Source organism: Ipomoea nil, unplaced genomic scaffold (assembly GCF_001879475.1).
Source record: "Ipomoea nil cultivar Tokyo-kokei standard unplaced genomic scaffold, Asagao_1.1 scaffold2403, whole genome shotgun sequence".
NCBI lineage: Eukaryota > Viridiplantae > Streptophyta > Magnoliopsida > Solanales > Convolvulaceae > Ipomoea > Ipomoea nil.
The window spans coordinates 123,934-136,999 of NW_017618831.1; the positions used below are offsets into that span (position 1 = coordinate 123,934).

General features: G+C 36.0%; 3 protein-coding genes across 9 annotated transcripts; 2 read left to right on the plus strand and 1 right to left on the minus strand.

Annotated features, from left to right (window-relative positions):
- The first annotated feature begins 215 nt into the window (after nt 1–215).
- LOC109152383 lies at nt 216–4,808 on the plus strand. Of its 2 annotated transcripts, none has more exons than XR_002049381.1 (3): nt 216–287; nt 2,524–4,635; nt 4,704–4,808. XR_002049381.1 is itself a non-coding variant. In XM_019300035.1 (3 exons), exon 2 carries the CDS (start codon nt 2,548–2,550, stop codon nt 4,501–4,503), a length of 1,956 nt encoding a protein of 651 aa, XP_019155580.1. In that variant the 5' UTR covers nt 216–287; nt 2,524–2,547; the 3' UTR covers nt 4,504–4,514; nt 4,583–4,808. The 2 variants fall into 2 exon arrangements, 1 of the variants encoding a protein (XP_019155580.1); XM_019300035.1 differs by having other exon boundaries at nt 2,524–4,514; nt 4,583–4,808.
- A 971-nt stretch (nt 4,809–5,779) lies between these two features.
- On the plus strand, nt 5,780–7,987 carry LOC109152385 (elongation factor 1-beta 2). Of its 3 annotated transcripts, none has more exons than XM_019300040.1 (6): nt 5,780–5,969; nt 6,060–6,179; nt 6,330–6,404; nt 7,096–7,205; nt 7,377–7,490; nt 7,609–7,987. In XM_019300040.1, exons 1-6 carry the CDS (start codon nt 5,884–5,886, stop codon nt 7,770–7,772), a joined length of 669 nt encoding a protein of 222 aa, XP_019155585.1. In that variant the 5' UTR covers nt 5,780–5,883; the 3' UTR covers nt 7,773–7,987. The 3 variants fall into 3 exon arrangements, with proteins under 3 accessions (XP_019155585.1, XP_019155583.1, XP_019155584.1); XM_019300038.1 differs by having other exon boundaries at nt 6,330–6,402; nt 7,088–7,205; XM_019300039.1 differs by having other exon boundaries at nt 5,781–5,969; nt 6,330–6,399; nt 7,088–7,205.
- A 580-nt stretch (nt 7,988–8,567) lies between these two features.
- LOC109152195 (ubiquitin-like-specific protease 1D) lies at nt 8,568–12,502 on the minus strand. 4 transcript variants are annotated; one of them, XM_019299773.1, is made up of 10 exons: nt 12,371–12,501; nt 12,152–12,268; nt 11,912–11,968; nt 10,915–11,043; nt 10,049–10,244; nt 9,752–9,919; nt 9,396–9,527; nt 9,234–9,315; nt 9,041–9,154; nt 8,568–8,924 (listed from the first exon to the last, which is right to left on the minus strand). In XM_019299773.1, exons 2-10 carry the CDS (start codon nt 12,264–12,266, stop codon nt 8,778–8,780), a joined length of 1,140 nt encoding a protein of 379 aa, XP_019155318.1. In that variant the 5' UTR covers nt 12,267–12,268; nt 12,371–12,501; the 3' UTR covers nt 8,568–8,777. The 4 variants fall into 4 exon arrangements, with proteins under 4 accessions (XP_019155318.1, XP_019155317.1, XP_019155320.1 ...); XM_019299772.1 differs by having other exon boundaries at nt 12,152–12,281; XM_019299775.1 differs by having other exon boundaries at nt 10,049–10,238; nt 12,152–12,502.
- Nucleotides 12,503–13,066: the final 564 nt, after the last annotated feature.

Below are 13,066 nucleotides of genomic sequence, written 5' to 3' on the forward strand. Positions count from 1 at the left end.
GAAAATTTTATACAATTGGCTCGATCGAAATAATATTGACAAAAATCAAATTCATGATTTTTTAAGTACAAAAATTATACTTTACTTACTTGATCACCAATTATATTTTATGGCTAGTTATATTCTTTTTCAGTATATTGTAGATTAGTATTTTTTTAAGTCGGTACATTATAATTTGTCACTCACTATTCACTCCTATATATTTCCAACTGTCTCCTACGGGTTCACATTTTACACCAGCAGTGTTCTATTTGGTCGGTTTGCTCTCCTTCTCTCGTCCGTTACAGGTACCTCCTCTCTAGCTTCCTCATCTATCTCTTCGATCGGTCTCTCTCTACAGGTTGATCGGTGATTTCCATGTATATGTATCTCTGTGTGTTTGTGTGTGCATGCTTGTTTGTCTGTGATGCTACGGTTTGGCAGAGAAATCTGGCTCTTGTGTTTAGTGTTTACGAATGGGTGAATCGGATGATGAATTGATCTCCGAGCTGTTACTTGATGCCTAGGGCTATCTGATACGCGACCTGATTGATTTTTATTTTTATTTGGTAACATTCGTCGGCGTTGTGTATGTATGATTGAATTGACGGTGCAGGGACGGTGCAGGGAAATGTGAGATGTTTCCAGGCGGGCTTTGTGTTTTATACAGATTTATGAATGTGAATGAAACTTTTTTGGATTGTGATGTGTGGTAAAAAGGTGTTTATGTGTGATGTAACTAGGAATGGGAGCTGCATTGGCAGAAAATTGCTGCTGCTATTTGAGCAAGACTTGTGGAATGTTTCACCATAAATGTTTTTTCCAATGGTTTGTTCTGATATAATTTTATGTGTTGAAATGTGTGGGAAAGAGATTGTGAGTGAATTTCATAATGTGTTTAAGCAGGACGTTGTTGAACGCACAGTTATATTGTGATAAAGGAATCTGGTATGTTAATGTTTACACACTTTGCTGTTTTTGATTTGTTAATTTAGTGTTAAAAATCTAGTGTTCTAGTTGGTTGGCTGGGTTGTGCATGGGATAGAGTCATAGAGATAAGTAAGTGGGGAAGAAAGTATTGTTTGTATAGGAATCTTGTCTCAACGAATCTGGCGTTTTGGTTTTAAATGCTACCTGTCGGTTTTTAAAACCATTCGAATATTCGAGTATTTTTTTTTAATTTATCTCCACATATTGTTTTTTGTTTTCTATGACTTCCATTTAGCAAGCTACTTATTGTTTTTAAAACCGTTCCATTTTAGGAATCTCATGTTTTATCTCCACGTGTTGCTTGTCATTTTCTATAAATTCAATTTATTGCTGATGTATATTTTGATGAATCTCATGTTTTATCGTCACGTGTTTCTTGTCCTTTTCAATGAATTCAATTTAGCATGCTATTCTTTGTTTTAAAAATCATTTGATTATAGGAATCTTATGTTTTATCTCCATGCTGCTTGTCATTTTCATCGAATTCAATTTATTGTTGACGTATAAATAACAAAAAAATAAATAAATCCATTTCCCTAAATTTAGAATGCAGTATTTGGTTATATTGTACAGAAAGATTAACAAATGAAATCCAATATGCATTCTACTCCTATTGGACAAGTAGAGCTTGATATATTTCCATAAAATTTCCAAAAAGTGATTGTGTAAATGTCATTGTATAATCTCAACCTGGTTTGGCATGCATTGGAATGACACTCCAATGTAGACATTGTTCTGAGTATAAACTGGTCCTCTTGTCTTGAACTCTACCTGCAATTGATTTGGGTGCTTTCAAGTTTCAAGCCTTGGCAGATTTTTCTGCCTAGTCGTACTTTCTTAACATTTTGATGGACTTTTATCTAAAAGTAAATAATATTAATTATTAGCATTCATGTATTACCATTTATTCCTCTGTTTGGTTTGCTAAATGTTTTGCCTTGTTTCTGTTTGACATTAACCGACAATCTTATTGTGATTGTGAATTAAGATTTTTCTGGAATTAGACACTTAGAATGACAAATTACTAACTGGGTAGCCTCATTAGGACCAGTAATATGGTGCTTAACTTGATTTTATGTACAAATCACCTCTCTGAATTACAAGTTGAAAGGTACAAGAAATTCCTATTGTACAAAGCAGGTTTGTTTTTGCTTGAGAGAGTTTCTTACAAGTACCGGTTTGGGTTCATTGGGCACAATAGTTGAAATAAATTAACTTGGATATTTATGCAAGTGTTGGGTGTTTGATATTTACTATGATACTGTCATACTGCTATCCTTCTTTCCTATGTAGTTGGGGAGTGCCTGCAAATACATTTCTACTTTATTTACCAACACCTTGATATGCAAATTACATTGTTTTCTGTCAGTGATATTCCATTGACTTTTCAGAGATATACATGCTCATTTTAAAGAAAGGAAACATTTTACTTAAGTCATTATTTGATTTGTATTCCACGGTGTGATGCTTTTCTTTAATCTTACATTTGATAGATATTGCCTGCTTTTAATTTCTTTCTCCAACTAAACTCACATGCTCCTGTCCTTGCTGTAGGTTTTGAATTAAAAATTTGTGGTGATGTCTTCATCCTCCAAATCCAAGTCCAAAGACAAAAAGATTGCTAAGGGAACACCCAAGGCCTCTTCAAAGTCTTCGAACCATGCCAATACCGGTGGTGGGATCTCCACTAGTGGATACAATCCTCTCTCTAGAACATTCCACAAAGTGGATGTGGCTGCTGTATCTTCTGGTGCTCCTCTTCATGCCAGTGCTCATTTTAGAAACATAGATGAGATAGATGACCGCAGTGGCTACTCATTTGGAACTGTTTCTGAGCATGATTCTGTTTCTAACAATGGTAGCTGGTCTGGTGAGTTGGAGGACCGTAAAGAAACTACATCTCTGCTGCCTCCTAGTCAGGGCACAATACCCAGTGCTGATAATGACAAGCATGAAAAAATCCGTCAGAAGAATGAGAAGAAACATCAACGCCAAAAAGAGAGGCGCGCACAAGAGTTGCACGAGAAGTGTTGCAGCTATCTGATGTCAAGAAAGTTGGAAGGTCTTGCTCAACAACTGGTGGCAATGGGATTCCCTCTAGACCGAGCTACAATGGCTCTTATTTTGAATGAAGGAAGAGTTGAAGAATCAGTGACATGGTTGTTTACAGAAGGTGAAGTACCATACAAGTACAAGGAGCATAATCTCAATGGTGGGGGTAATTTGAAAATTGATATATCGGATGAGCTTGCTCATATTGTTGATTTGGAAATTAGATTTCAATGCTCCAAGCAGGAAGTTGAAAGAGTTTTGGTTGCCTGTGAGGGCGATTTTGTTAAGGCTGAAGAAACTTTAAGGTCACAGAAGCAGAAGCCCGCTATGCCACCCACGCAAGAAGAAACTGGCAATCCTCCAACCGTGGGCAGTAGTAAGCTTCCACTAGCTGCTATCCAGAACTTTATTGTAGCACCAACAAAAGTCACTTCATCCACTAATCCAACACAGAAGAGGGATGAGAAAGCGTCAAATTATTCAAAAGTTACAACTGTAGCGAGTTCATCTATAGATCCTGGAAACAAAATTGCACAGTCATTGAAGAAGAGAGCTCAACCAAAAAAGGACCTGACAAAGCCGCCAGTAGTAGGTGTGCCTGCTGACAAAAGGTTGCCAGGTGCAGAATCAAATCCTCCTGCCACCTATTCTTTAACATCACCTCAACCTGTAAAGGTAGAAGCTCAGTACGAAGCAGTTGGGAATGCACTGAAGAATCTGCAGCTAGGAAGCTTAAGAGAACATGTTGTACCGATGCAACTACCCCAACCCATCAGTGCAAAGAAGATTCCCACCCCAAGTGTGAGTTCATCATCTTCATGTCCACCTGGGACTTCTGCTGGTTGGTTTCCAAATACCGCAGCACCTCTGGACCCTAGTGGTTTAATGCCACATGTTATTGGACCAAGGAACCTGAACCCCAATAGTGTCGGTAAAAGCGAATTGTACAGCCAACTTCATTATCAACAGCAGCAACCGCAGCAATGTGTGTCAAACAGTGCCTTTCCTGAACCCCTTGGAACAAGCTGGGGCAACAATTTGTGGAATATAACTACTCCTCAGTCTCATTCACTAGCCGCTGCTCCCCCCTCGGGACTCTATTCTGCGTTCAGTGCCAATGCTCAATCAAGTTCATTACCTTCTGTGGACTGGAAGCCTTATTACTCAGTGCCACAGATTAATTACAACAAGATTGATTGGAGATTGGATCTCCCTACACCATCTGATGGGATATGGTCCACAATGAACTTTCTCATGCAAAGCAACAACCCTCGGACCTATGACTCGTTTGGTGGTAGGGCTGCTGCTGTGGGACCTGTTGTGTCAAATCGCAATGGTGTTTCAATGCTAAGGTCCCAGGATAGAGGAGCAGGCACACACACCCCGGCTATTGTATTGCATGAGTGGGCTTCACCATTCGAAGAAAGAGATCTTTTTGGTTTACAGTTACTCCGACAGTTTGTTTCTTCTCCTTCGCTTTAGGGTAGAATGACTTAGAGAAGGGAATAAATGGTGAGAAAAATACCCATAATTGTATGTAGTGTAGGTTTCATGGAATGACTTAGAGAAGGGAATAAATGGTGAAAAAAATACCCATAATTGTATGTAGTGTAGGTTTCATGGAATGACTTAGAGAAGGGAATAAATGGTGAAACAAATACCCATAATTGTATGTAGTGTAGGTTTCATGTTGTGACCCTTGTTGATTGTTGTACTGTTGTAGTGGTAAAAGCATCAAGTCCTTTTCATTTGCAAAGGAGAGAGAGAGGTTGAGTACTGTTCTTTTTTTTTTTTTTTTTCTTTGGGATTAATTTCTGGATTTTTCTTTCAAAGAAAAAAACAGAAAGATGCACGGTGACTGCACAGCAGATGCACAGTGGGCACATGCAGTAGTCCACTGGGTCACCTAATTAAAAATATTAATAATTTTTTTAGGAACAGGCTTATATTAAATTAAGTCGAAAGACAATGCTTTACAAATGATATATGGAAGGTTTGTAAATCACTCTATGCAATCAGACAAAAAGAAAAACAGACTCCTAAGTTCGTGTTTGTGGCCTCATTTGGTAAAATATAAAAACACGTGAGTAAATTCACACAAGTTTTTGATATTTTTAAGGAAAAAGTGTTAAATTGACCCTCTTAAGTTATTCGGATAATGTAATTAGGTCCCCTAAATAAAAAAGCTCAAATCAATTCGTCTAAACCTCTAAAATTGTTTAATTGAGTCCAAATTAAATCAACCTGTATAGCAGGTTAATTCATTCTAAGCTTACATGTGTCACTTTTAATTTTTTTTTTTTTTTATTCTTTACAAATTATTTATATATTTATTATTTTTTTAAAAAAAGGAGTTTTAGCCACCTGTCCAGACCTGAATGCTTGGCTTGGGCCCCGAGCCCATGTAATTAGCCCTTAAAGATGAGCATCAACAATATTAATAAATGAGCCTGATAACCGTTGGCCCGTTAGATATTCCTCTACACTTCTCTCTAGTTTTGACGATTATTGAATGCATGGGGGACACTTATCACACATGCCGACACTTGTATAATTCATATTTTCAATTTAAAATTATATTTGCTTGAATATCTTAAGACTTTCAGAGAAAAATATGTGACAAATTTTAATTATTTTTCAGAAGAATAAATGTAACAAAAAAAATAATACGGACTACGGAGTAATATTTTTGGTTTCGCCCATTGGAATATAGTATATACCCATCTAGGGTTTTTGGTAGAAGGCATATATAAATATAAAAATCTCTTCTTTCTCCCAATCCTCCCCCAATTCGCGTTCTAAGGTTTACACTCGCAGTCTCCCACTCTCTCTCTCACTCGGAGGCTTCGGAGTTCTCAGAAAATGGCCGTAACCTTCTCAGATCTCCACACCGAGGCTGGCATCAAGTCTCTCGATGCGTTTCTCTCTGGAAAATGCTATATTTCTGGGTAATTATAATTCTTTTTAGTTGATATCTAAAATTTTAAGCTTTTCGAAGTTCTTCATTCTGATTTCGACTTGTTAACTATGATTTGTAGAGATCAATTGACTAAGGATGATGTCAAGGTATATGCTGCTGTTTTGGAGCAGCCGAGCGCAGATCTCTTCCCGAATGCCAGCAAATGGTACCATGCTGTGTCCACCAAGCTCGCCGCAAGGTATCTTAGTTTATTTTTATTGTTTTTATCACTGATTTTGTGTGTATTTAGTTTTTAGGGTAGTAATGGATTGATTTTATTAATTTGTTTTTGAACTTAAAAGTTAATTGCCTGTTTGAAATTTTAATTATATGTATTGTGGTGTTGTAGCTTCCCTGGGAAAGCTGTTGGAGTTAGAATCGGATGCCAAGATGCTCCAGCTGAAGCTGCACCAGCTAAGGTTGTTCCTAATTGCATATTCTTCTATTTGCTAATTTATGTAATAATAAATGTGTTGTTTTTGTGTATCTAGTGTTTCTTTAAACTTTTTTGAAATTGTGTTGAAATTAATTGTCATCTTATCTCATATAAATATTGTAAAAATGGGCAAGTTTGTATATAGTGTTATGGTTAATTGTCTGGTTCTTAGTAGAGGTTATAGTTTGATCATATAGTTGATGTAGAATTGTTTAATGAAGATATTCTTTTGTTTTATTTAGAGGCTGGGGTTTATTGAAATGTGATGGGACTTAGATTTCGTAGCTCATCTATACTGGATTTGTGTTGGATGGTTTATAGGTTTATGTTGTGGGGTGAGGATGATTTTGAGAGAATGCTTCTAGATGTGTTTGTGATAGAATGTTGTCAGGTTAAGTTATGTGCGAGACGTTTTTTGGTTAGGTTGTTTGCTCCCAGAAAACTGGCTGGATTATTATAGACATGTTACTACTTGGGATATGAATGAATTTTTTATAGCATGCAAATGATGGAGATATCGTTCACTGGTTTGCTTGTTATCTCTTGATATGGAACCACTTTTTCATGTGTTGCTAGAATTAATTTGTTGTTCTTTTCTATTGAATATTATCTCTGGTATAGTGAGCTGCCTTGTAATTACATTAGGCAATGTGCCACTTGAATCTATGCAGGTTGTAGATGACGATGATGATGATGACATGGATCTCTTTGGTGAAGAGACAGAGGAGGAGAAGAAAGCAGCTGAAGAGAGGGCAGCAGCAGCCAAGGCATCTACCAAGAAGAAAGAGAGTGAGTTTACCGAGTGGCAGCATTCTTTTCCCTTCCCAAGTTCTTTACCAATCTAAGCGTTTACTGCCTAAATTTACTGCCTAAATTTACTGCCAATGTATCATAATTTATCTTCCATTGGTTTCTGTAGCAGAAAACTCACTGTTCATTTATTGTCTCTCTCTTCTATAGGTGGGAAGTCATCTGTTCTTATGGACATCAAGCCTTGGGATGACGAGACAGACATGAAAAAGCTGGAAGAGTGTGTTCGCAAGGTTGAGAAGGAAGGACTTCTGTGGGGAGCATGTATATATCACTACTTTTTGCTTTTATTCCATTTTATTCCACCCACAACCCAATGCCGGGTGGTTTTTTTATGTTTTGGTGACTTACGGTCTTTACATTTGCTTTTTTCTCTCTGCAGCAAAATTGGTTCCAGTTGGCTATGGAATTAAGAAATTGCAGATCATGCTTACGATAGTTGATGATCTTGTCTCGGTTGATGACCTCATAGAGGATCAACTAACTGTTGAGCCTTGCAGTGAGTATGTGCAAAGCTGTGACATTGTTGCCTTCAACAAAATCTGAGCTCAGAATGGATCGAGTCCGTTTTTGGATTCTGTAATTTTGCGAGTTTTTGTTGATCAAATACTTTACCCTACCCTGCTATTCTTCTCGTGTTTTTCTTTTTGTGGTCTTAGACTGATTTTAGAATGAATGGAACTTAACTTTCATTCTATTACACCTTGGTTGAACTTGTCAAAGTTATTAATGGAGTGAAAGTATTTAATTTTGTTGTTCAACATTTAGAATTAATACTTGATGTGCTACTACTATCAGTGTGTGTGTGTGTGTGTGTGTGTATATATATATATTCAGTTGGATCTTATTACAATTAACACTTTTTAGAGCTCTGAAGCTTGAGACATTATTTAAGAGAAAGTAAAACTCTTTTCACTTGAATCCGAAGTGAAATTGGATGGGATTATGTGCTTTATAACTAAGCTGTATGTAATCTTTTAGATGCTCTTCTCCCCAATTCCGGCTTGAAGCATTTGGGAAGATGTAAATCACGATCATAATTCTCACACTGCTGCTTGAATCTTGGTCTCTTTTTTTTTTTTTTCAAATACTGCTTATTGAACTATTGAGTTAAGCCCATAAAATATAAAAATAATAAATATACCCTGGAGTAGTATTTTTTGGATTCTGCTATAAAAATACATGAATAAATAATAAAGAAAAGAAAAATGCTGTGTATTTCGTTTTAATTTTTTTAGTCAATTTGGTTGAGCCTAAATTAAGGTGTCTACTATGTAAAATCATACACCTCAATTTGAACCTCCCTGAGTTCATACATGAACTCTGACAACTCTATCGATGAATCCTCCAAAGCTATGTATAATGCAACTTGTTCCTTCATTCATTAAGTTAGTGCATACACATTAACACATGGGTTTGTACTCTGATCTCATGACTCGTCTCGAGTTAACCCCGTTTGGTTCTAGCATTAACATATTTCGTTCTCGAATCAAACGATCCACTAAGACTCGAGCAATTGTTAGAAAACTAACAATCATGCCATCTAATAATCTAAGATATACAGCAGTCTTGCGGGTCGATACTCCCGGAATCAGATGAAGATTCATCAGGTTCCGGAGAATCCCTGCTTGGAGAAGAAGACTTCAGTTCTTTACGGAAGCTGTCCAACTCCTCAGGAGTAAACCAGTCTTCCTTCATCTGTAAAGCAAATATCATAATTAGAAAGAAATTTCATCGCCATGATGATTGCTTCATATGATATACGAAGATAATGGTGTCTGCAGGGGGGGGGGGGGGGGGGGGGGGGGGCTCACATAGTAAGGGTAGCCGTCAGACAGACTAAACTCTTCAGGAGCGAGTTCCATGAAACGAGTGATGTAGTATAGAACATAGTACCCACACTCACTGTTGTCTCTCTGCTGTGGAACCTGGAATGATTCACTTGTTTCGTGTGAGAGAGCGTTCAAAATACAAGATTAGGGGAGTGAGTGGAAATTGTAATCCCACCTTGGGAATTCGAAAAGGGATCTTTCTGATCATCTGCTTCACCTCTGTTGTCTGTCCATCTTTGTAAATGTCGAAGACAAATCTGCAAAGCAAGAATGTGAACGAATTGGTTCTTGTTTTTCAGAACAAAAATGAAAATTTTCAGACGATCAGGGAATGTACTTTCTTATCCCGGATTCCATTTGTTTAGCATGAGCTACTTGCATCGAGTCCAGCAGCAACAAGCATGGAGTACTGGCTTTTGACTGAACACTTTTGCCCATGTTGCAAATGATCAAAAGACACCAATGGTCCCTAATAAAATTACAAGTCAGCCTATATTACAAAAGGTTTTCTTATTATTATGTAGGGTACTTTAAAGGGAATGGAGACTGAACTTAAGATATCGAGTCTGAAACCTACTCCAGTGCACTACAAGATCTTTGCCGAAACAAGTTCAGGTATGATTTATGTGTAAGCACAATATATATTTTAACGACAAAATCTAGTCATGCATACATTGCAGAAGAAGAACATACCACTGAACAATAGGAACAAAAACATATGTTTTGGAGAAGATGTCTGTCCTCTTGATCCAATCCAGCACCTTAGCTTTATAGGTTCTGTTTGTGTACAAATAATACCAAAGGGAGTCAAGGTGAATAAATAAACTTCTCCTCTCTTCGGGAATCTTCGTCCATATTTTCCTACATAATCCAATAAACCCGAAGCTTAGAACAAATAGAGACAGAAAGAAGCATACTTCTTTGAATTAAAAAAAAAAAAAAAAAAAAAAAAAAAAAAAAAAAAAAAAGGCATAAGACCACAAATCTTACTCCATATAGCAACTAAAGGTTTCTGAGTCTAACTTCCCTAGTTCACTGTTTTTGCTTCTTCTCCTGGATTGTCCACGACAACGAAGAGAATGCTGCGGGATAACGACAGATTCGCTTATATAAACAACCTTCTCACAAATTTGTTCTCGGTGTGGGCGTGCAGTTTTTTGTTTTGCACCATTTCCTACATCTGGACCTGATACAAATCAGAGTCAAAACATTTCCTAAGACACCAAGTGAATTATAATGACAAACAAACCACACACATGTTAAAAACACAATAAAAACCAAGATTGAAAAGAACCAAGACTGAAAAGATAATGACCAAACTGAAGACCAAAATTGAAACACAACGCAATAAAAGAAAACAAAAGCCCAACTGCATTAGAGAAACAATGATGAGGACAGACTTATTGGTGAAATGAAATGATATAACAGAAACCAAGAAATTCCATTCAACCATTTACAAGTAAATCTAGATTTGCAATAATCTTCATTTAATTGAATCTATAACTTCAGCCTCATCTTAATATTAGAATTTGCTCACCCTACATTAATGAAATATTTATCTTGAATCTCAATAAATTGCATTTGCAATCAGTAACCAATATGCTTAACTTTCCCAACATTCCAGTTATTGAATTATTCATACAATCCCTCTTCAGTAGTTCAATTCAATATAGGACTTGGGCAGATTAGCTAGAAATGAATATATTAGTGAAGTTAGAAAATAAAAATAAATAAATGAAAGGAAAAAAAAAAAAACTGATGGAGGAACAAGAAAACACCATGTATCACCACAAGAAGAAAATTGATTGAGAATAAACATTCTCTGTAATATAGAGCAAATTAGCAAAATATTATACCTTTCTTGTGCATATCTCTACATTTTGATGTTCGGTGACGAGGAACATTTTTTACCAATGAGTTTACACTTGTGCAGATTGCTTCTCCAGATAATTGCATGTTCTGCTGAATGTGTTGAGAAGACTCTGCTGCAAAGTAAGAAAACCCATAATTAGTGAATTGCCAAACTGAGTGACAAATCACACACACACACATCCTCAGAAATTACCCAAAATAATATTCAAGCATTTCATACTAAAAGTGAATATGTCGTAGCTCACATATGCTCTGGTTTCAGTTCTTGTAGTTTTTTGTGAAACTAATGACATAAAGGCATTGGAACATGAAATGTGTCAAAGCATCAGCCATACATAGCTCAAAATTATCCACAGCCAGAGAGAATCAGAACAAAAGAATGGAGATAAGGAGATGCGCCAAATCAATTCAGTACATATGCGCTTTCATGTGTCCATATGTACACACGTGACAGTTAAGTAATTTATGGGGCCATAAATATGCAGAACCTTTAACCTCAAAAACCAGTGTAATTTCTGGCAGATTGATATGGAATAAACAGAACAGAAATGACAAATGAACTACTCCTACAATAGAAAAATATGACCTAAAACAAACTTAATTGGATATGCTTAGATGTAACTTTCAAATTATCAAGCTCTACCTTGGATGGAACATGGTAAAGATTACATACACATTCACATACAGTTAGGTTAATATCATTCTGTAATTCAATTTTTTTTTTTTTAAAAAAAAACATAAGGGTCCTAACATATCCAAATCATAGTTAATTTTAAACATCCCTAAGCATTCTCAACTAGAACTGAACCCATAATCTCAGGACAGAAAAAGCAGCATTCCCCATCCCCAATACACCACACAACTTAGTATTAGTGTTATTATTTTCCTAAGGAAAGATACAAGCATAGTAAGCCTAAAAATCCATCAAAGCTCCCATATCAAATTTTACAGGAAAAATATAAAAGAAGTTTGCAGGCACACCAGCATTTGTTAGGTCCATTGCGTCACACTCGGCCTCAGCACACTTATCATCAAGACCTAGTTCACACCCAAAACGAAACAGCATAGTTAGACAAACAACCGAACAAGAAACTTGAGAACTTTCCACGAACACCTGACAAGCACAAAGAAGCATACACACACAAAAACACAAACACATGGTGTGCATTAATAACAACCGAAAAGATCACAAAAGGTGAAGAGAGTGGGGTAAAAAAGTACTTGGAAGCTGCACAAAAACTTGTATGTCTTGCTGAATCTCTTCTTCTGGCTGCATTTCGGACTCGGCCTGCTTCTGCTTCCGCTTCCTCTTTCTGAAATACTTTTTCTTCACCATCCCTACCAAAATTTTCTTACAATGAAACAAAGAAAAAGGGGATTCTTAGGCTACAGAGCGCAAAATCGTGCAGAGAAAATTGCTACAAAATGTTGGTGATGTACTCAAATCATTGATTCATTGATGAAGAAGAGAAGAGCTCATGGGTTACTGGCTAGTCTGCCACTGCCACCCTAAGCAACACGCCAACACCATCCTCAAGTATCAATACTCAGTTTGGCTTTATTGAGTTTTTTCTTCCACTTTTGATTTTTCATTTTTAAATAATCAAATTTATACTTTTATTAAATTCGCTGCATTTATTTTTCTTTTGAACAACTCGTTGCATTTATTTAAGGACATTAGTAAAACGGTTTTTTTTTTTTAAATAAAAAACTGAAAGTAAGAATCAATTTTCTAGGTTTAAAATATTATTAGGGACCAAAGTATAATAAAGAGCTAATTCTATTTTTGGTCTCATTTTTAGTCCTTTTTTTTTTTTTTCAGAACATCATCGTTTGGTTCTAGTATTATTGTGACATGATTATTTATTGTCTTTCATATACAAAATTGTTAAAATGTCGTTTAATACAATGACATTTCGATCTTTTTTATACAAGTGGATTGACCCATTATATTTTTATTTTTAATTTTTTGAAAAAAAAATTATAATTGAATACCTAAATGCTTGTGTATTTTACAAAATTTAAGCGGTTTGTTGATAAAAGACAAAAAATAACACTACAATAATATTAGGATAAAATGATGATGTTCTGAAAAATAACTAAAAATTTATTGTCACTCATAAATCTAAGACAAAA

Bases quoted from the DNA above. Each gene is read 5' to 3' on its own strand.
- LOC109152383 (XM_019300035.1), top strand. From the start codon at position 2,548: ATGTCTTCATCCTCCAAATCCAAGTCCAAAGACAAAAAGATTGCTAAG.
- LOC109152385 (XM_019300038.1), top strand. From the start codon at position 5,884: ATGGCCGTAACCTTCTCAGATCTCCACACCGAGGCTGGCATCAAGTCT. The intron at 6,403-7,087 runs GTTCCTAATTGC...GAATCTATGCAG, and splicing joins AAGCTGCACCAGCTAAGGTT to GTTGTAGATGACGATGATGA. The intron at 7,206-7,376 runs GTGAGTTTACCG...TCTCTTCTATAG, and splicing joins ATCTACCAAGAAGAAAGAGA to GTGGGAAGTCATCTGTTCTT.
- LOC109152195 (XM_019299773.1), bottom strand. From the start codon at position 12,266: ATGGTGAAGAAAAAGTATTTCAGAAAGAGGAAGCGGAAGCAGAAGCAG. The intron at 11,969-12,151 runs GTACTTTTTTAC...GGTGTGAACTAG, and splicing joins AGTTTTTGTGCAGCTTCCAA to GTCTTGATGATAAGTGTGCT. The intron at 9,528-9,751 runs GTATGTTCTTCT...TAATTTTATTAG, and splicing joins TTTGTTCCTATTGTTCAGTG to GGACCATTGGTGTCTTTTGA.